Source organism: Athalia rosae, chromosome 1, assembly GCF_917208135.1.
Source record: "Athalia rosae chromosome 1, iyAthRosa1.1, whole genome shotgun sequence".
NCBI classification, from domain to species: domain Eukaryota; kingdom Metazoa; phylum Arthropoda; class Insecta; order Hymenoptera; family Athaliidae; genus Athalia; species Athalia rosae.
Window position 1 is genome coordinate 3,285,793 of NC_064026.1, and position 23,541 is coordinate 3,309,333.

A 23,541-nucleotide genomic window follows, 5' to 3' on the forward strand; every position below is an offset into this window, starting at 1 on the left:
TTTTTTTATGATTATTTACCGTTAGTGTTATGATCGTTAATTACCATTATTATTATTATTATTGTTATTGTTGTTGTAATTATTCTTATCAATATTATTCTTATTCATATTTATCATTATTATTATTATTGGTTGTAGTGGTGGTGGTGGTGGTGGTATGTGTATATGTATACAGGTATGTACGTGAGCGAATTTTTTGTTCACCTCTTTTTCTTTTCAAATTTGTTCTAATGAAGATTAATTTTTCATTCATTCAAAATTCACGACACCTATACGTAATATTCGATATTCGTTCGTTTGAAACGTAATCATGTTCACATTAATAAAGATACCTAGATATTAATTATTCATACATGTATACACATCATGTGTTGCTGAGTAATTTCTCTTTTTGTTTCTTTCGTTTTAACAAACTTTATGCCGATTTTGAACGTACGTCCAAGTATTACGTCGATCGCGTATTTCGGTGAGTTGAGTGTAGCCATGTATGTAACATGTGTGTATGTAAGTACCTAGTTTGATAATTATTAGGATGGTAGGTTAATACCAATTAATTATTTTTTTTTTCTTTTTTCACTCTCTTAATCCATGCGTATGTGAATTTTCTACTTTTTCCTTTTTTTTTTTCATTCTCTTTTTCTTTTCTTCTCCTGCATTCAAGTTTCCAAAATATCTTACTTAATAATACTATATGTATACGCGCCGAAGGTTCTTAAAATCTCGAGCACACGAATAATAATTTTATACATTCATAATAAATAATCACATTAGGTATTATTTTTATCGTTCAACGTCATCAAAGTGTCATCGTTATCGATTATTTTTTTTTTTTTCTTTTCCTTTTTTTCTCTCCATATCAAACGAATTTCGATATTGACCCGAAGCGATTTTATTCATTTCTTTACCTAATCATTTCTCTCTTTTCCTGTCCTTTGTTTCTGTAATGTGACCTAATTTATTTTTGTTTTCTCTGTTTTACAACGGTGAATAATTAATTGATGTACACAAATATAAGTCATCTTGTCGCCATTATAATATAATGCATATCACTCGCACGTTATATCACTAGAATTATTACTTATCGTTTAACAGGATAATTCCGTATCTCTTACGTTCTCTTGTTTAATTTTATCTCCCCGTTTCGTTCAATGATTAAGCAATATTTAAATAATAATGATTATTATTATTAATATTGTTATCATTATTATGATTATTTTTATTATTTTAATTATTGTTAAGTATAGTTGAGTAATCACTTATTGCTCGAATTTCCTCTTGTATGTATAGATTAAAGTTTAGTTATTTATTTGTTAATTTTAACTCGATTTTTAATTATTTTTATTTTTTATCTTTGCCCTCAATATTTCGTTATTTGTCTCGATTTGAAACTATGTACTCCTGCGCCCTTCACGCATTTCTTCTTATTATTACTTATCATTTATTATTGTTTTTATAATAATTAATATTACTGTTAATGCTGTTATCGTTACCATTATTATTACTTATCATTAACGGTTATTTAATTATTTTTCTTTACGTTTTTTTTCGTTTTGTTGTATTTTTTTTCTCTCTCTTTTTCATCCTCATCGGTTGCTTAATGTGTTCGTTTGTTCGAATGACTCGAGTCTCTTTCATTGAATACTTTTTAAAACGTTAAGCTAGTCCTTATATTCTTAACATCACGAGATATTTAATTTATAATTAATGTTATTATTCATAATATCAGAATATGATTATCGATTAATTATTATCATATATATAAGTGTATACATAACGGTTAGATACGCATATAGAAAGATAAAAATCTGTAACACTATATGAAATGTACTATGGGTATGTATACACCTATATATAAATAAATTATTATCATATGTATAATTTAAGTAACGACTTACTTACTGAGCTACCCTTAGAACTTTTCAAGTATCTTCTTAACGGCTACATTAAGTATTTTTTAGCATTAAGTATTTATGTTGTTTCAATTTTAGGTAGAGCAGTTTTCAATTATTGTTAGTTATTTTTTCTTTTCCTCTTTTTTGTTTGTTTTCTTTTTCTTTTCAATCATCTTCATTTATTTTCGCTTTCGAGTATTCATAGTATAGTTAAGTATTAGGTATGTTATGTATGTGTACAACATGTATAGTATAATGTTATGTATAGTTCAAATGAGTCTTATCAAATTATTAAATATATATAAATATAGGTATGTAACCGTGGAGAGCAGTGAATATTGTCTTTGATTACTTCAATGATTTCAATTCGAAACGAATATTTATAATTTACAAGCGCTGCAATTGTTGTTGTTGTTGCTGTTGTTGTTCTCGTTACCTATTTTTTTTTTTTCTTTTAATTTTCTTTTTTTTCTCTTTTTTGTTTTTTCTCTTTTTGTTCATCTCCATCATTTATATACGTAAAAAAATATCAATTCAAAAGATTTGACAAGCTTCTTCGTATTATATATAATGCGTATGTATCGTGATGATATTATTGCTTCGACGTCAAATATCATTGTGTCATTTATATAACGTTTGACCAAATAATTATTTTTGAAATTTTTTTCCCTCTAATCTAACGAATGATATTTTATGATAGTTTTTTGCTTTTATGTTCAGATGGATTGTATATGTGAACGATATGAACTATAAATTAGGAACCGAATGCAAACGCAACGACTGTGGTTCGAACGAGTTGATATCAACGACAGTTGTTGGTTTTGAAATTGAAAGAAAAAGAAAAAAAAAAAAAAAGTTTATCAAAAATAATGACAACTGAAAATTAATACACAAGTATATCATACGATAAGAACGAGACAATCGATAATCGAATAACGGAAAAGAAAAAAAAAAACTGAAAAAGAATAATTCGTAACACCTCAGACTTGCGATTTTTGGCTTCGATCGAGGATTAAGTTTTGAATATTTTTGGGAAAAAAAAAAAATGTGATGCGTCGACGATGCATGAGTGCATGGGGTGGATGAAATTGTTACCGATTAATGAATGAATTTATGCATGACTTTATATAATCGTGAATTTGAGATCAAATTATCTTAGATTTTTAATTCAAAGCCCTTGCCTTGAGCAAGTCTTCGCGTACGACCTTGTCTCGCCAAAGGTCGCTGTAGGTATATTTTAAAGTCGATAAGTCGATCGATCGGGTTGGACCATAAAAAAGAAGGTATAGTTACAGTTATCCCTCGTTTCGAAGTTAGGGCATATTTGTTATTTTCTGTCGTTTTTTAGTTTTTTTTTTGTCGTTTTTGTTTTCTTTCAAACATAATTTAATATGCATTTGCAAACATGCATTAATATTTTCGGTGTATTGTCTAACAATAATAATACAACGATAATTAATATACCTAACGACACTCGTTATTACCAGGTAGTAGTGTAGTGGTAATAGAAGTAGCATAAGTAGTAGTAGTAGTATAGTAGTAGTAGTAGTAGTAGTAGTATTTTGTAGGAATGTCGACGAAAATTGACGCGCTACATGCATGTACACTTAGACTGCGGTGATTGTTTGTATTCCTTTTGGTTTTCTTTTTTTTATCTTTTTTCTACTTCATCTCCGTAATTGAGATGGAAATCCCATAGTTTAAGCCGTAATAACATTCGTACAGCTTCTATCCTGGTCCAGCCTCAATGCTCGAACTTAATTAATATTCAAAGTTTGACGGTAAATTAGTTTGCCGTATTTTTTTTTTTTTTTGTTTTTTTTTTTTTCTTCAAAACGCACCTTGGCGAGCGAGACACAGGCGATGTATATATTCGATAATGATGTAGAATAGAAAATATCGATTAACGTGTGGAGGCAAGGTGGTAAAATTTGAAGTTTCAAATTTCAATTCAGACGTGAAAAAAATAAAAGAAAGAAAAACAAAACAAAGTTTATACAGTGATAATAATTAGTTGAGTGTGTGTCCGAGCACGCATAATCCTCATCACGCAATAATTCATAATATCATGCGATTACACCGTCGTGAAATGACAGGAATAATAATCTCGCGGGGCGTATTTAGACGTACATTCCCATACCGTACATGGACCCCCAATCCACACCCTGGAAACTAGACATGTCGACGTTTGTCAGGGAATATCCTTGGTAAGGGTTACCGGGAGCTGCCGGTGCCGTTGGCGTTGCTTGCGGTGCCGGTGCCGGAGGTGGCGCGGTCGCCATTGTACCAGGTATTGGATAAGGTGCGTATCTGTACGCTGATAAAGCCGGATAGCTTCCGAAAAGTTTTCCGTAACCCGCCACCGCGTTTTGAACCTGAGCCGCTGCTGCCGCGGCTGCCGCTGCTTGAACTTGGGCCTGAGCTTGAGCTGCTACGATTTGGGAAGCGACTGGATGCGGCTGCTGGGGCGCCAGACGAACACCCAAGGCTCCCAGAACCACCCTCTTCCCGAGAGCGAGCGCACCCGGTTGAACGGCTTCCTTCGGCTGAGCTTTTTTGCATTCGACCTTCTTGTTTTTTATTGTATGGAAGTGAATTTCGCAGACGCGATCGACCACGTCCTCGTTCTCGAATGTAACGAAACCGAATCCTCTGTGCCGTTTGGTTTGCTGGTCCATCAGCATCACCGTTTCCTCGACTTTTCCGAATTGATTAAAGTAAGCTTTCACTTCGTCGCTGCTCGTGTCCTGACTCACACCACCGACGAATATCTTCTTCGTACGGTTGGCTTGCTTCGCCCGATTCTTCGGTGTCGCGTGTTTCGGGTCGATCTTCTTACCGTCTAGCGTGTGAATCGGACATTTCAGAACCTTGTCAACGCTCCCAGGCTCGGCAAATGTTATGAAACCGAAACCCCGACTCCTCTGCAACACGAGAACCAGAAAAACTTTAATCCCGTCCAAAGGATTACCAACTTTAAACTCGCCCAAACTGATCCTCCGCAGTTCACCCCTTTCTTCACCCTCTCTACAGCCCTTTCATCATCGCCACCGTAATCATCGTCATTATTATTATATCTACATCGATCTACGGTAACGAGAAGTACGTACAAGCGGAACCACCTTCACCTCGATACCGCGGTTTTATCCAACGGATCTAAGACCAAAATAAAAAAGCAATCGACCAACGGGGACTTCACTCACCTGCGTGACGGGATCCTTCATGATTAATACGTCTGTGACCGTTCCGAACATTCCAAAGTATTCTCGGAGTTTTTCGCTACTCGTTTGCCAAGACAGTCCACCGACGAATAATTTCCCCGGTGCCGGATCACCTCCGTTCGGGGTGCTCCTTCCCGAGCTGCCTGAATGGCTGCCGTTTATCGGTACTAGCGCATTGTGAAAATCGTGTTCAATGGCACCGTTCGCTTCCATGCCGGCGCTAAAACAAAAACGGAAAAAATACATTTTTCGGGTTATTCTCGTGAAAAAATTTTCAAAATAAATTCTCTATTCTCGTTTTTCAGCTCGCCCCGTTGTACGCGATACCGATAATGGCTGGATCTCTGATCGCTTTCGTTGTATGGCACAAGACGATGAGAAGTTCGATGGACGTTCAGTGAGTGATTCGCAATTATGCGTCATTTTCTCGTCACATAATCGTTAACAACCGATGCTCGAACGATCGGTTTAGAAAATCGTTACCCCTTTCTTTTTATCGAGCACACCGGGTGGCGCACTCGAAACTTTTCGTTTTCTCTACCGAGTGAAAATTCGCGAGGGGATGGGGCGAGAATGTGGTTGGCCAATTGCATTATCGGGGGAAGGGAAGAAGTAAGTTCGTATACCCTATATATGTAGATTAGTATAGCTAAGTCGGTGTTTGCGTATCGGTTTTGTCGAAGAAATTACGAAAGCGGTATATACGGATACAAGTGAGCGGCCACTTTTCGCCGCTCCGGGACGAAATGGACGAAACTTTAAGCGAAGGTATATAAGGTACATCGGCTAAACTGGATGTAGTCTCCCGAAAGTAGCCACCCTTACGTATGTAGGTACGTATATATATTATACAACTGGTAGGGTGGTACCGTGTAAGTTTGCAGTTCTATCCTCATCACTAATGTATCAGAGGCGTCTCAGGGACCGGCAATTTGACTGGCTGCGAATCATAACTCCTTTCGTTGAGCGTTGCAACGGCATGCGAGAGGGCTCGGTTTCGGCGAGAAAATGAAGGAGAGTAACCCAGAGTTATATAGGATGGCGGAGTACGAGGATACGGCGCAAAGAGAGAAAGAGGTACTAAATTTATGACTGGGGAGAAGCGAGTTGAACTCACCGGGAGATACGAGTGCCAGGTTCCCGCGGGAGCGACGCTTCCCAGGAGACTCGAGCTACGGGAGTGAGAGAGGAGGCAGCTGGACGACGAACGCGAACGGTGAACGAACCCCGTCGTGCGTCGTTTCGTGGCGTTCCGACAATTGCAAGAAAATGACGCACGAAAATGGGACAGATTTTTTTTTCTCCTTCTCCATCCCTCCGCAAAAACGCGATCGGGACTCTACGGCTATACGGTGTAATGGCATGGATATCTTTCGATACTATTTTTCAGACTGACCGATTATCAGCGCTGGGAGATACCCTCGAAGCCGAAATTCTTCGATCTTCGAAACCCGCGAAATCTGAAGGTGAGCGTAAAGATACATCATTATCCTTTCATTCGTTATCGCACCTATTTTCTCATCGCGCGACCAGCGCCTCGTATAATGATAAATTTGACGAAATACTTGAAGTATATATGAACGAAATCCGCGTACTAAAGGGACATTTTTAATGGCACGTGGATGTATAGTTCGTTCGAACATTCGTGCACACTTCGCGCTTATCAGCGAGACGATTCAAAGAGTAGTACATACATATATATATATATATATATATATATGTACGAGAGTTATTATATAAATATGCATGAGTGGGTATATAGCCCCGGAATAAATATATACTACGCATAATCCGACAAAAAAATAACGAATCGCGAGTAAAAATCACTTTTTCAATTTTTCAATTTATCGCGAGTCGGAGGGAACGAGTCGGTTCCACGTGAAAATTGAAGAGAAGAAAGAAAAAAAAAATAATGTTACGCTACAAGGGCGAGTGTCGCACTCTTTTCTTCCGGATGATGCAAACGATGTTCTGATTGCTGCCGGGTTAACCGCGTCGCTGGCAGTTGACCGCCCCTCGGGTCCCGCGGCGCGTTGTACGAGTGTTACGTACACACGCGTATCTCTGCGAATATCTAGATATTATCGGTATAGCTTACGTTCAGGTATGGTGAATCGATATCGATACCGGCGTGTACACACCTGTGTGTACGCGTGTACACGCGCGTTACATATTCATTCCATAATATCCGACGTACGTCCGTGGGATAACAGTGTCGTAATATAGATTAATCGAATAATAATCGAGCGGCGGTGTACGAAGAAAAAGAAAATTAATACAATTATGTAGGCCGAAATTGACGCGAAAGAAGATCGCTGAAGAGAGAAGAAAAAAAAATATAAATATGTCCAACCTGTAGGTATATGTGGTACACATGGTTGAAGAACGAAAATTCGCGGATACACCTTGAAAAAAAAAGGGAGTTTCTCTCTCGCTGGGTGAGCAGGTGCTGTAACGCTAGCCTCTAGAAGCCCGAAGAGCTCAGATTAACGAACAACGAGCAGAATTCGCGGGGGATGAAAGAAAATAGAAGAGAAAAAGAAGTGGGAAAGAAGAAGAAGAAAAGAAAAAGTATAAGAAAAAACAAAGTATATCGTCGAAGGGTACTGTACCAATAATACATATACCTAGATATATAGAGGAATATACAGCGAACGATGTAACAGATATTATATATATATATTATACCTATATATGGGTTATATGTGCGAGCGTATATCCGCGCGCGAGTTATGCCAGAGGGTGGGGTATACGAAGGGCGGGGAGGGGGGGGAGGGAGGGAGGGAGGGATACGTACGAAAACGTGTACACGAGAGGAAGAGTATTTGCATTCTGCTGCATATCCGTGTGTACGTGGAAATACCGCGAGTATCGAAGACGCATAGTTATGTATACGATATGTAAAGTTGCAGTGCAGCGGACTCGACCGCGGGAGTAAGAGAGAATCGTCGAAGACGAGAAGAAGGAGGACTGTCGTACTCGTCGTTCCCGTCGTCCACGTCGGCAGAACGTTACTCGTAGTCGTCGTCGTAGTCGTCGTAGTCGTCGTCGTCGTCGTCGTCGCCGTCTCCCGTGTACCCTCGGCGGCGTATTCCACCACGCGCCGTCCCCCGGTGAGAGAGAGCGCAGCTGGTGGATCAATACGCCCCGCTCTCCGTAAGCCGCTGAGGGGTCGTTTCTCCCTCCCCCTCCTCCTCCGCCTCCACCTCCGCCTCCGCCTCCTCCTCCTCCTCCTCCATCTCCTCTTCCGACCCTCGCCCCGTCTCTTTCTCCTCCTCTGTCCGTCTCTCTCCTTCTTTTTCCTCCCGACCCTCCCACCGCTCCACCTACGTCGCCCAGTTCGTTTGCTACCCCTAGTAGCGAGGGAGGGAAATTGGGGTTCGGGGTGCGGAGGCGCCGCAGCGCGAGCGACGCAGTGCCGTCGGGACGCTCGACCAAGTAGCTCTAGATCGCCCTCGTCTCGTAACCGTCGCACTGGCTCCGTCACCGTCCGACCCGCATCAACGTCATATAAAATAATCTATCTCGTATACGGATAAAAAAAAAACAAAAAACAAAAAAAAAAGCTGGGATCGAGCCAGCTTTTCGACATTTATACACAACATCGTTGCACGCACCGTGTTACCCTTAAAAATACCGTCTCAACGAGGAGTAATATAGTATATACGATTTACGTACGTCCCTCCGTTTTATCCGACTTCGTTCGATTTTACCCTCAATTATTCTTCGCTCGATTATTTATTTACCTACGCTCGTCGTCGACGCCCGACAATCGCTCGACGTAGCCGACGAAATTTCGACAAATTCGACCGTCGAATCGAGGAGGAACCACGCGAATCGTATACCGGCGAGCTACGTGGAGTACATACAACGAGAAGATAAGAAACGCTAGGGGAACACCGGACGACGGAAGGGAAACGATATATCGACCTGAAAACCTCGACACTCAACCGCAACGAGCAGCGGTAGATTAGAAAAAAAAAAAAAGCCAGGGCCGGGCATATTGTCCTGTCACAGCAGTACACCTTTTCAGAGTTACTGGTGTGGCGGGACATTGTCCTCGACCCAGAGCAAACCTACGATACGAAGAAGGCGGAGAGGATAGACTTTTTGTACTACCTCGAAGAGAGAAAATCCGACGTTGTTAAACCCCCGTTGGAGTAAAAAGTTTTACTCGGAGTATTCTAGTCGTCGGAGGAGAAATAATATCGCCGCTCGATTGGGAGGAGTACGAAAGTAATCGGAGAAAAGGGGATTACGAAAGTGTGTCGCATCGTAAAAAAAATCGGTGAAATACATTATTACATACAGCCTACATATGAATATCGTCGTCGTTTGATTTTTTGGTGCAGCGAATGTAACACGAGACGTACGACGATGATGCGAGATGTTATGTGGTGTAAAACGAAAAAACGGAAAACAGAAAGCAAAAAAAAATATATATGAAATCATTTGTGTGACACGTAAGCGGAAATGTACGGTGGACGAGGAGTAAGGGGATGAAAGAAGGATACGAATCAATTTCGTCGTGACCAATTTATAATCGATGACGTGGATGGGTATAAAGATAGTTCGTACGAATATATTTGATGACGGGGATATTCGAGTTTTTGCGATTGTTGGTCGGTCGCGATGGATGTCGAATAATCATTCGTCACGCTTTGAAGCCGCTCAAAGTCAGAGAAAATAAGCTTTCGCCGCTGGTGCGGTGCTCCTGCCGCTGGAGAATCAGCCGCCAGCTCTCTGCTATTCGGTAGGGTTCGCGACTCGACAACGTGAAACGCTACGGTCGGGGAGGTCCGATGAAAATGGTTTCCGGTCGATATAGGCGCGGCTACTATCCACCTGGTAGTTGCATCGATCACACCCAGGTGTTGTACGAAAAACCGACGCATAATACGCCTCCTTAAAAAAAAAACAAAAAAAAAAAATCCTCCGAAAAATTCAACGCCCGTAATTAACTCGCTCTAAATCTTCGTTGGCAAAAAAAAAATAAATAAATATCCCACCGCGCAGCGCGTTCACCCTGCTCCTTCTCACCCCGTCCTCCGATTCAGGGGCGAGGCGCGGAGAAAAAGAAAAAAAATTACTTATTCGGATCGAGACTCCGTTAAATGATTATCGAAAAAACGGTTCGGTGAGCCGGAGTTGAGATTTTCGATTTTTCGAGAGGGATGTGGAAAAAGAACGTTCGTTTCTCACTTTCTTTTGTTCATTATTTTCTTTTCTCTTTTTTTTTAATAACTTTCCCGAGTAAACTACTCCCTACGAGGGAGGAGTGTACGGTGTAGCCGATGATACACGTGCGCCGTTGGGATGGCCGATCGTAATTATCCGGGACACGCGATCCAGTTTACGTAATGACGGGGGATGAAGCTCTTCCGCTAATTTCATGGGGTATATTTTTGTACGCCCTCCAAAGTTCGATGTCGACTTCGTACGAACGCGCCCCTCGTCTATAGATTCGTGCTTCAATATTTCGGGGTCGCGACGATCCACGTATACCGCAGTACACGTGAACGAAAGTACGTAAAAAATTTCGCCTTCTCATATCGAACATCGACGAAGAGGATAATATAACGCGCCGAGTAGCGGGACCTTCCCTATTATCGTCAAAATCACCGGCGACTCGCGATCTCCACCTCCGGCGTCTACTGCCAGTGACCTTTCGCATCGCGTTACGTGCATATATATATATACCTATATACACACGTTTTTATGTGACGTATATATGTAGGCGAACGATGAACCGGCGAATGGGGGTGGGGGGGGTCAGGTAGCTATGTACAGCGAAATATTACCGCCTCAACCTTTCCGTAATTATTTCCTTCCTTCCTCCATTTTGAAACGAAATGATAAACGCGAACCGTGCCCTTATCCTTCGCGAGTATTTTTCTCTCTTCTCATTTTTTCTTCTTTTTTTTTTCTTTCTGTTTCATCCCGACTCGCGCCCCCCTTCGCAACGGCGGAACGACAAATGTCAAAGGGAACCGAAATCCCTTCGAGTCGTTGCGCAGCTACGGATTACACGCGATACAAATAATATCAATCGTGAAACCGACGATTCCGAGCGTCAAGAATATCGCGAGCACTAATTGTGATTTCTTCGATACAGTGCACGGCGAAGGATGTAAAAAATAATCTAAAATTGCTTATGCGGATAAATTTTCTAAGAACGGAACACGTGCAGGTATACCATAATGTTGAATGCATCGCGTAACCGAAATCGCGTGTTGCTTCGACTGACGATTACCGCTCAACGTGAAAATATGTCGGAAAAAGTGAAACATTTGTGTTCCAGCCGGTTCCAGCCATTGGGGTAATACCGTAAAAACATAACGTCTGAAAGCAAGCTTGTATATGAAAATTCGTCGGCGCGATTTACCGGGGGAGGAATGAACTGGAATGCGAAACTCGTCTATCGTGGGGAGGGGGTGGGGGGGGTGGTTTGGTTTGTCGGTCGTTGGAAAGTAAAGGGCGCGGAAGAAGACGCGCTACCGATTGATTAGCCGTGGATTAACGTGTACGGCACGTATCGCGGCGAAAGCTTGTTCCAATTTTCCGTAGCTCTAAAAAGCGAGATGGAGGAGAGAAACGGGAGTAAAAAAATTGGGGGTGTAGCGAGGGGTGCGCGTTGGAGGCGGTGGGGGGTGCGGAGCGAGGAGCGAGAGAGAGAGAGAAGGAGAGCGAAATAAAGAAAGCGAGAGTTGAAGAGGGTTGAAAAGGGGAGGAGGAGAAGGACTCGAACGAGAGGCGGAAAAAAAGTAGAAAAAAAGAAAGACGAAGGACCAAAGGTCCTCGCGCGGAAAAGTAACGGGCGCGACCGCGCGATGGCGATACCGTTCCGCTCGCGGCAACCCCCCCCGAAGAACTCGGAACGCGAACGAATGCGAACGATCCTCCGCCCCGCTCCGACCCGCTCCGCACGAGCCCGCAACGACCCCGTACGACCTCGCGCCTCGCGGCTGGGGGTTGCTCCTCCTTAAGGGTGAAACGGGTGGCGCCACTGCGGCAGGAATAGCAGAAATATCAAGCGGCAGTAGAGCCGGGCAGCATCTACATCTGACACAGAGCTAAAAGCCGCGCGGTAACATTACGGGAATCGATACGACGAGGAGGGTCAGAAACAGCGACGACGGCATCGACGGCGTAACCGACCCTCCTCCGTTCGGTTTTCAGTCTCGTCATTTTATCGCCGTTTCCACGTTTCTCCGTATAATATTTATTATCGATACGCGACGTTACATGTATACTGCGTTACGAGGAAGAGTAAAAAAAAATAATGGAATGCGAAAATGGGAGGAAGAATGAGGGAAGCTTAACGAAGAGGGTGTTTTGCGTAACTGGAAACGCGATCGCGGTGAAACGGCGATTTTTAATTTTATACGAAGAAAGAGAAGAGGAGGAAGAGAACCCACGACAGCCGACAATGTGAGAGACTTAAAAAAACCAAGCTAGATGTGTAGAATCGTAGAATATTATCGAATACAATTATCAATTCACGGTATATCACACATACGATAGGCTTTACTTGAGTATGTATAACATTTTTAAATATGTATATATATATACGGCATTAGAAGTGTGTAGATTATTGATATATTTTAAGCACTTTGAATAATCCGTAGAATACACACCACGTATGAGTCATCGTTATTGCGCCATTTCTATTTTTCGTATGAAATTTTTTACACCGTAGGTCTATCGTTTTCAAATAACGTAGATCGTGCAGAAAATTTTTCAAAAAATAATCAAAATTTCACACATGTACAGTAACGTGAATCATTTCACCTGCAGCGCAAGGCGTTCGCACAACTGTACGTATATATTTAATTTTATACAACAGTCTCGATATACGTATAGGTATATGATGTATGTGTTCCGTTTTCATGTAGAACAAAAAATAGGTATGTGGCTTGGTAGTCTATCCGTAGGTATGTATACATATATGCACTCACGAGAGATGAATAAATAATAAAGAAATTTTTCAATCGAATCGATTTCAATTAATTAAAATCTGATCTCCTCTTTTTTTTCTTCTTTTTTTTGCTCATTTGATTATATCACCGAACGTTTGAACCAATTGAATCTTTTACACTAATAAAGACTCGTTTACGACGAATGTGTTACAATTTATAAAAATATGTCCATTCCTTCCCGATATGTTTCACGTCGATGATTACATGAAAATTACGATAACGTAACGACGAGTCCGCTGCACACATAGGTAATTAGAAAATAACGAACGATAGTTATTAATGTGGCTTTAGATTTGAATTTCGATATCTTGTTTCATTTGGCACAACGTTGCGCTGAAAAGCGTAATATTGCACGTTTTAAGTATATCGCTATATACCGCTTCATTTGGCAAGGAGATCGTTGCTTGAAGAGCACCGCAAATACCGGAAAAATAGCGTAAACTATAAAATATGGACACCTGAACTCGTCAACTCAATAACGTCAGCAAATTCAATCAACCGATTAAGATTAACGTTTCTCGCGTCTTTTCCGTCAATCTTGTTTTTTCTTTTTTTTTATTCAGTTAAATTACCAGTGGTTTCAGTGGAAAGTCGATGTATACAGATGGTTGTTATGGAAAAAAGGCATAATTTAAATTAAAAAATCGAAATGAGAAAAATCTCTTTTGGGGGGCGAAGGGGGGAAAAAATAAATGAGAATAGTAAAAACGTAAAACTTGTCGAGTAAAAAATGAAGAGAAAGTTATAATCTCCGTGAAGGCTGTAAATATATTCTAATTTAAATTATATCCATTCTAATTAGGCATTTAATTAACGCCGAACGTGTCGTCGTACGGTACGGGTTTCGGAGAGGCGAGAGAGGAACTAGAGATGCGTGCACCGTATCTCGGCTGCACAGAGCGATACATTGCGAAAATAAGGAATAAACGAAAATGGGCGGGTGAGGGAAACTAATTTCACCTCAGACCATCGCGTCATCCCACTAAATTGCGCCTGGTCGTTAAGGGTAGTTAAATATCTCGGTGGAGAAATTATTACAAACGTGGCAAGAATCGCGAATATTTAGTCCCGTGCGGTTACCACCGCTTCGTTGCTACCGCGCGTTTCGCTGCGGGTTGCGAGGGTGGATTTCTATTAAATTCACCGGCGAGCTCCCCCGGCGATATAAAGCGGGGCAGGCGAACCGCGCTAAGTTCTCTGCAGAAACGAGGAGACGGATTTTGCCGCTTTTAAATACCATCAGGAATTTTCGAAAAAAATCTGTTTCTCCGTTTTCGTTTGGTCGGAATTTTTTTTATCATTCGTTTTTTTTTTTTTTTTTTTTGTTTTTTTTTCCGTCTCTTCTCATTTTCGTTACTTCGGCGGACACGGATAGCGTCGTACATGGTTCACGCTCGTGCACGCTCGTTCTCTTTCTCCCATTATTGGATCAATACGTTGGAGGTTCAATTAATCCGCAGGGGAGTATCTCGACAGATGGCCAACAGAAAACACCGAGGCCGCACGCATTTGGCTCGCGCGCTGTCGCTATAGATACTTAGGTAAACAAGTTCGTATTAGGTACATTGTATACGTCTGGTAAATAATAAATATATATAAACATTGCGCACACCCCGTATACCAGGATATGTACAGGAGTACGTGGTCAACGGACCAAAATCCGCGCGTGACAATCCCATTTATCAATTACCGTATTACACGAGCTTACAGTGAGGGCGGAAAAGTGGTGAAAAATGAAACCGCTCGAGGTTCTAGAAAAAGTTTTTACGCCCCGGTGTATCCACGGCGATAATCAGCCGAATCGATAATTTCGATTCGACTTATTACGCTGAAAATAAATAGGCAACGATCGGACCGTGATAAGGGACACTGCGTTCGCGGTGCTTCCGAATGGTCTACTAAAACTCCGTTTTTTCATCTCATCCGGAGACGCGACGCCGATTGAAAAATAATCGACGAACGAATAATTGTATCTAATGACAGGGTCATCGCGCGCATCGCGATCTGTATAATCGGACGAAATTACTTCGTATCGTAATCACTGCGGTTATCATATTGTTCTCGCTGTAACAATACAGCCATAGGGATGCGCAATTATAATTAATTACGACATCAGAGCGGAGAGGGGAAAACAATCGGCTGCTATAATATTGCGTGTATTTATGCGACGTTATTATGTGTATTCGTATTATATGTATGATATTATCGGGGTATTTCCATTATGGGATTCGTCCCGCAGCTCATTAGTCACATCGTTACGTAACGGTAGACAGAGGGAGGAAATTCGTCGTCGAGCCCTCGAAGCGACGACTTCGGAATCGTAAGAAAATAGCGGGGCGATCGGGGAATAGCTCACCCTGTCGCATCCGGGCGAAAAAAACACGTAGCGCGAACGAGAGCCACCGAACATACCGGGTGTCTCAGCGTTTGCAACGCAGCGCGTCCGGCTGCCTGCCCTCGGGCGCGACCTTCTTCCCCGTAGCGCCACGCCCGACTCGTCGGTGTAACGTAAACTTGGCGCTCGATGCCAGGCAACCGGACACGCCGCAATGTAAACACGTTGGGACACCCGGTGTACAGTAACCGTACAAACAAGGGTCGGAGGTATAGATCGATCGATGGTAAGAAGATTTTGTTATCGCTAAATTCAGGAAGTCGACTCCGTGGCGTGGGGAAGGTTTTGCTACAGGTGTATTATGTATATCGGCCGGAAATCATCCCTCGTCTTAGCCGGCTGCAGAGCTTGTCAGTCAAATGAGGAGAAATCGGACATCCGTCAATTAGGGATTTTCCACTACCTGACGGCGAAGCTTATACACGGTGCTGTACGTGGCGTCGATGCTGCCGGGATAGGTTAATTATTCGGTACAAATTTCGGTGGGAGATTTAATTGCCCGCGAAAATAGCCCGGCCGTATCGCAGAACGGCGATCGTTGGAATCGAAGTTTAGAGTTTACGAAGAAGAGATACGTTATCGCGTAGTGTGTCGCGGTTCGTGCAACGCGGAACTGGAAACGAGTGAAATCAAAATTTGGCATCTCTCATCGATCGCACGCGAGCTTTTCTACCCCACGGTACAACGGGAGCGCACTCAAGTTGTGAGCGGAAGAAAAAAAAAAAATTCACTCGTTTGATAAAAGTCCGTTCACCGCGAAGAGAAATATCGAGACACGAGATATAATATCGGCGGTCAAGATGAAGAGAAAGCAAAAAAAAAAAAAAAAAGTGGAGAAAACTAAATTGTATTTTATAGGAAAAGGAAAAAAATTTGAAAAAATGGAATCCCGACGGGACAAGGTTGCACAAAGAGAGGACAAAGTTATTGAATTCTCTGCTGTCGTTTTCCTCCTTTGCTGAATTTTTTCTCCGTTGTTATTATGATTCTTGTTATTTTTTATCATTATTGTTGTTATCGTTTTTATTTATCTTCCCTTCGTACCGTTTTATATACTTCTGGAACCGGGGCACTTTCGCATAACCGAAGGGTCAAAGGAGTCGCATAAAGGGCTTCGCACACGGCGTAGTCGTAAGTCGAAAGTTGCGAACGAGGTGAATATAAAGGAGCGAAGTATCGTATCGCATATATCCTGTGTACTTTCTGCTTATTTATTACATACGAGAAGAAGTAAGGCGTGCATAGCACGGGTATATAATATCCGGTCAAAGAGAAAAAATAAATAAATAACTAAATAAGAAAGTAAAAAAAACCGGAAAAAAAAGGGGATCAAAAGATTTTCATGCCTTACGTATCCGTATATACGCGCGCTTATATATCAGCTATGTTAAGGAAAATTTAATATCGCAACGGAATATTTAAATGCGCGACAGATATAAAAATATGCGCCATGACGACGACGTCGGCATTTCGACGTTGAAAAATACATAAAACTCATGTATATAACGTCGTGTGCCGCGTACAACTTGAAAAATAATTGTGAACAAACAAGTTTTAGAGCGTATGAATTTTATCGTCTAGTACAATAAGGCCAGCGCGTCGCAAAAAGATGAAATTTTCAAAAGAATTTACAACATCGCGTGTAAAACGGATGTACATAATCGATGTTAAAATCGGTCACCCTTTAGAGTCGATGAATATTCGTAACGGCGAAGGACCTGCACCGTCCGCGGAACGATATCAATGATCTCTTCGTGGCTTTGAAAATCGGAAGAAAAAAGAAAATTGATGAAATAGAATGAAGAGAAAAGAAAATTGCCGAAGCAAAGGGCATCAAACGTGGGGATTTTTCGACAGATTTTATCATCGTTTCATTTGAAGTCCGCCGATGAAAAGAAATCAACTAAATAAATGAATGAATCGTTATCAGAGAAAGAAAATTTTTTTTCTCATCAGAGCAACCCTTGCCCGATAAAATTTTGGGGTAGAAATTCCGTCGCCCGATGGCGTTACCGTACACTGACAAGAGCTCGAAGGGAAGTTTGGCGCGAACGTTGCGTCGAGTGGTTGTCGGTTTGTCAGGCGCAGAGGTCGCGACGTCGATAACTTGATATTTTTGAGGGTTGTGATCGCTGCTGTTACCGACCGATGAAACTACCCCTCGACCGCCACATCCGCCGCGCGCATACCTCCGCGGTCGATCAATTCCCACTATAATTTCAGACTACAGTTCGACCGAAATTTCATTTTGGTTTCGATTTAATGGAAGCATCGTTATTATTACCACATGGGCAACTATCAGCGAAGTAGATTTAAATTACGAATTATAACATGGGTGTAATATGTGGAACGTGGTTTCCGTCTTGATTTACTTTCGACCCCCCTAAGCTTGTACGAATAAATTTTTTTTCTGCATTTCTCATCGTATCGATCTATCGACGAAGAGGGGGAATATTTTTTCGAAAAATTATGCGCGTAAAAATGGAAAGAGAGAAAAAAACAATTTTCCCATTATCGTTGGGAAATCGTTGACGGGATGGTTATAACGATGGTAACAATAACGATAAAAATATCGATAGTAACAGTAATAACGACGGAGGCCAATAACGTAAAAACGAACACGTATATACAGAGATAGAAAACGAGGGAATCGAAGTATGAAAAGGAGGGGCGGAGGGTGTGCGTGTACGGGTGTCTACGAAGTTGAAAAAAAGAAAGAAAGAAAGGAAAAAAAAAAGAGAAAAATCGATGAGCGGGGTATTCATACATACGTAACGACCTCTGGGTAAAATTGTAAATTTTTCGTTAAAAGTAAATATTGTTAGGTGCGCGCGAGTGGCGATGGGAAAAAGCGAGTTCGTTTAAAAACCGTCGAAGTAAACGCGCCGCTAACGGGGGGAGGGGGAGGAGGACGGGCGGCAGTTAGAATGAGTTTTTAGTTTAAAACAAATATTTCAATTACGAAACGGGAGCTCGGAGGGGTGGTCGAAATAGAAGAGCTCCCCCCCGTTCCCGCGATCGCTACCCCGCAGAAAAATCCCCGGCGTTATACCGCGCACGCCATCAAATTATTATCCAAAAAATACGTAACGACGCATGAAACGAAACGGACGAACCGACGACTCGTTAGGGGTGCGGAGTAATCGACGAAATCTATATCTCCCAAAGTACGAGGCGATGTTGCTCCCGTGCAATAATAATCCTCACGGAATATATCCGTTGATAATTCATGTTTCAAAAGCATGCCAATTCCGTCGGTTGCAGTATGTGGCAAACAATTTCGCAATTAACAAGCTACGAGATCGTTCGCGAATTCCATAGAATCCTATATAATTTCCGTGTTCCAACGCGGCGCTCGGGTCCTCCGGCGGGAGGGAGGATACTTCTCTCTCGCTCTCGTTCTGCTCGTCTTAACTCCAATATGTTAGTTCTGCCGGTTTTAGACCTCGCGGCTCCGATACACACGTACGTACGTACGTACAGCATAACTAGAAATGCCGAACCTTCGGCTTTCCTCATCTCTGATATACGTTTAACGACCGCGCGTATCGTACGCCGACAACGACGACGACGGTAGTCCTCGTTCTACTACGTTTCCCTCCCTCTTCTTTCCCTCCTTTTTCTTCCGCTTCTTCTTCTTCCTCCTCTACTTTTCCTCTTCTCTTATTCCTCGTCGCGGTCTACAGCTACTATATCGATTAGCCGTCCCCCACCCAATACAAACAACACCCCCCATTGGTCCCATAATACGAGCACACACATATTACACGTACGTTATACATTCGCGATCCTGCGAACGCGTCGCAGCCGTGCGATGCACACCGATTTTTCGCGAAATTTTCTTCTCAAAATCGAGTTCGCTCCAATCGAAACGAGTCAATTGATTCGTCGTTCGACTCTCGCGATATACTCGTAATAATTGACGATAGATTTTTTTGAAACGTTGAAGCGTTCCTCGAGGTCCACCTTTTGATACTAAAAAATTATGTGACGTGAGATGGGTTTTGTTAGGTACTTGAAAAAGCGATTCCGATTTTCTCTTGATTATTTTACGGGCGACCATTCGAGTCGAGCAAGTACATCGAAGCGACGTTTAATGGAAGAGGATTTTCGGAAAATCGTCAAATTAATTGGTTGACTTTCATTGCGTTGTTTTGTCGCGTTGACGATAACCGCGTTAGCCTCCTCGTCACGTTGAAGGTACTTTCGAGTAGGATGAGCAAAAAAAACGCGAGAGAAAAAAAACTAGCTCGTCTGTTTCTTTGGATAGGGTGGAACCCACGTGCCCGCAGTTAGAGCTCGTTAGCCACCAGCCCTCTCTCTCTCTCTCTCTCTCTCTGCTCTGCTCTGCTCTGCTCTGCCGAGTTCGTTCGTTCAAATGTATGTGATATAAATCGACCAGACGGCATTTCCATATACTAGTTTGAATTTTAATAACGTGACGGAAAAATATTCATTTTCATTATATTCATGTCGGATATGACCCGTGATTTTGTAAGCGTGTAAGAAGAATGTGACGAGGAGTGGAAAATAAATGAAAAATTGAAAGAGTTTGATTTTGAATTTTTTGTTCTGCATTTTTAATCCGATCCCCGACGTTGCGGACGGTTCAATTGGTACGTGGAGATTGAGAATGATTCTCGTATACGCGTCTAAATTTCCTCGTGGTAGGAATACGTTTATTGGGTTTGATCCCGGGATAATAAATCCTCAAGAGCTTCCCCCGATGTATACGTATACGCGGACAGCTAGCTCCCCGGAACGAAATGGCGATTCCTGCCTAATCCTTGGATCTCGGGATTTGCAAGTACGATCATTGTCGATTGTTCCGAGAGAATGACTTATCGCCGCAATCAGGCCACGGAGAAATATCTCCCCTTTCTCTACCTAGCAGCGCCTCTACAAATGTCGCGAATTTAACGTCGTCGAACTTGTTTGCGCCGATCGACGCGAGGGCAGAGGAAGAAAAAATCGAGAGGAGTTCTCGAGATCGAGGAATAAATATAGTACGAAATAATGGGTTGAAAAAAAATTTTATTGCTAGGAGCACCCCACTTGATTAATTATTTATTCAAAAAACGAGTGGGCTACCTGAAAATATCAAGTGAAAAATGTTGTCCACCTAATGATTACTCAATCGATTGCATGAGTAGATGATTTTGGCTTTCAGATTTGGATTCCTCAGCTGATTATATGTGAAATTACTTTTGTAGAACCAAAAAAAAATTCGACTTTTGAGCAAAAAATAAATCATCTTTTCAATTGGGTTTAATATGCTTTTCTTGCGTATTTTGACCTCAGGAATCCGAATCTGTTAGAAAAATTGATCTATCTCTAAAATTGACCGAGTTATCGCTAATTTTCAGCTTTTTGGGGTCAAAAATAAAATATTTACTTTTTAGTCTATCTTGATGTAATTTGAGCTCAGGAATCCGAATCCGGAAGAAAAATGCATCTATCTGCAAAAATGACCGAGTTATCCCCATTTTTTCGCATTTTTTGGCATAAAAATGGAGATAACTCGAAGGGAAAAAATCGTAGCTCAATTTGGACAACGGATTCGTGCTCCTGAGGTCAAAATACATAAGAAAAGTGCCATACGATCGATTTTAAAAAATAAAAATTTTTGGCCAAATTTTGAGATTTTTCCAAGGGGTACCCCTTACGATTTTTTCAAATTTTGACCAGAAATTTTTATTTTAAAAAATTGACCGTATGGCACTTTTCTTATGTATTTTGACCTCAGGAACACGAATCCGTTGTGCAAATTGAGCTACGATTTTTTCCCTTCGAGTTATCGCCATTTTCATGGTAAAAAATGCGAAAAAATGGGGATAACTCGGTCATTTTTGCAGATAGATGAATTTTTCTTTCGGATTCGGATTCCTGAGCACAAATTACATTAGGATAGACTAAAAAATAAATTTTTTATTTTTGACCCCAAAAAGCTGTAAATTGGCGATAACTCGGCCAATTTTAGAGATAGATTAATTTTTCTTCCAGATTCGGATTCCCGAGGTCAAAATATGTAAGAAAAGCATATTACATCCAATTAAAACAATGATTTATTTTTTGCTCAAAAATCGAATTTTTTTTTGGTCAAAAATCTTAGAAAATATCAAAAAATTGTCAATTGTGATTGTCTTGCTGGAAGTACCCCACTTGATTAATTATTTATTCAAAAAACGAGTGGGCTACCTCAAAATATCAAGTAAAAAATTTTTTCCACATTCGAAAATTTTTCTTTTTTTATAAGGCACAAATTCTGCCCTCATGCTGAGAAAATAGAAAAAAAATTTTTCCAACCCACCCTACTATACGCGGTGTAGTCGGTGGTTCGAGCTTTGGTTTCTCTCCCGATGGTTTTGTTCGACCAATGAAAGCCCCCGAGCGAATTACAACTCCGGACAAAGTCTCTTTGAATTTTCGTAATGAGACTCTTCGAGTTCAAGGTAACTTGACGAAAATTAATTTACGCTCCCGCGCGACTCAGTCATTGCATTATACGTACAGGTATACCCATACACCATGTTCTACCATGACGATTCCTGGGACCTTATTCCTCGACCCCCTGCCTCCGCGATATCCGTGGAGGGTTGCCATCTATTTTTACCCCCCGCATATAATTTCGTTTTCAATCGCGACAACGTTACCGATTATCATTATACGGTCCATACAAGGGCGTTATTCAATTACCTCTTATTTATTAGCGTATTACCGTATCGCTTTTCTCGCTATCTCAAGTTACGTTGGTGTAAATTAAAAAGTAGATTAGCGGTGTGCGATGCAGCTGAGAATTCCAGTGGGATTTTTAACGCACAAATCGATTCAATTACGCGATATAATACAGTTGTGAGTGAAATCACATTTCGCGCTATTGAATCGTTCTTCATCTCGTCGTTTGTAAAATCGGTAAAAAAAATTTCCTCATACATACATATCTGGTAATTGGAGTCAAGTTATTATATTACTTGGCATAAATGTGGAAAAGCTCGGTATCGTTCCATGTTTGTGTAACGCAGATAAAGGGGACTCATCAACGTTCAGATTTAGGTAATGAGTTTTCATAAATAAAAATTCGAAGATTAAAGGCTTGCCGACTGAAACTTCAACCGAGGTGCACGTAAGGAAGGATTCCGTAATAAGCCGGCTTTTCCACGCAACTTTCGAGCCGCACTAATTTATTCAAAAAAACGTCAAATAAGCTCCGTCGACTTTTTGCCACGCGACATAATATTTTCAACTATATATTCACCCAGCTGTTGCTCCGTCGTTTCGTACATATTATTATTATCATCATCTGCGAATAGATTCTTTTCAATTTTTTTTTTGCGTAAAATTTAGATTTTTTCATCTCACGTTTCAATCGAAGTTCGATATATATTTTCGAGCTGCTTTTTTTTCGAGGGGATTATGGACCACTCGAAAATTCTATACATTCAAAAGCTTCGGGGCTTACGATTTTTTATCAACCATTTTTTTTTCTTCTTTTTTTTTTTTTGCTTTCGGGGGATGATTTTATCAGGGAAGGTGCAGCGCGCCATATATTGTCTATAAAAATGACGAATGGTCGTTTCGTCCAATTTTTTTACAGCAAATATTTGAACTGAGGTGACCAATGGGGAATTTTTTTTTTTCTTTACATATAATTATCGCTCCGAAAGCGAAAGGAGTATTCGAAAATGTAAATCCAAGTACCTAATTTGATTTTCAATAATTCTCAACGTATCAGTCTCGCGTGAAATGATTGATTTGGAAAAAAATTTCATTCAAAAAGTGCCAGTCGACGTTCTTTGGCGGTGTCGCGTTACCCACGTGACACGAGACGTCAAATTTCGAAAGAGTCAGGGATGTACGAAATTTATCAAATTTGATGTATCGCTTATTGAAGATACGGCGCGAAGGTGCCTATAAATCACTTAATCTTAGTTTCGTCCATTCTGTTGTAAGATAAATCGGTGCTATTTTAGTTTTTTTTTTTTTTTCGTTATTCTATTTTATTTTTCATCTTCGCTTGCTGAAGATTAGAGCCACTCCGTCATTCGTCTCGATTT

General features: G+C 41.2%; 1 protein-coding gene across 7 annotated transcripts in view; it reads right to left on the reverse strand.

Annotated features, from left to right (window-relative positions):
• Positions 1–383: 383 nt before the first annotated feature.
• The window catches only part of LOC105690823 (RNA-binding protein Musashi homolog 2-like), a 184,590-nt gene continuing 161,432 nt past the window's right edge, over positions 384–23,541 (reverse strand). For all 7 annotated transcript variants that reach the window (XM_012408940.3, XM_048660358.1, XM_012408942.3 and 4 more), the window contains 2 exons: positions 5,096–5,333; positions 384–4,816 (listed from right to left, as the gene is read on the reverse strand). In XM_012408940.3, the coding sequence (XP_012264363.1) occupies positions 4,013–4,816; positions 5,096–5,333 (1,042 nt within the window). In that variant the 3' untranslated portion in view covers positions 384–4,012. The remainder of the gene's footprint in view (positions 4,817–5,095; positions 5,334–23,541) is intronic.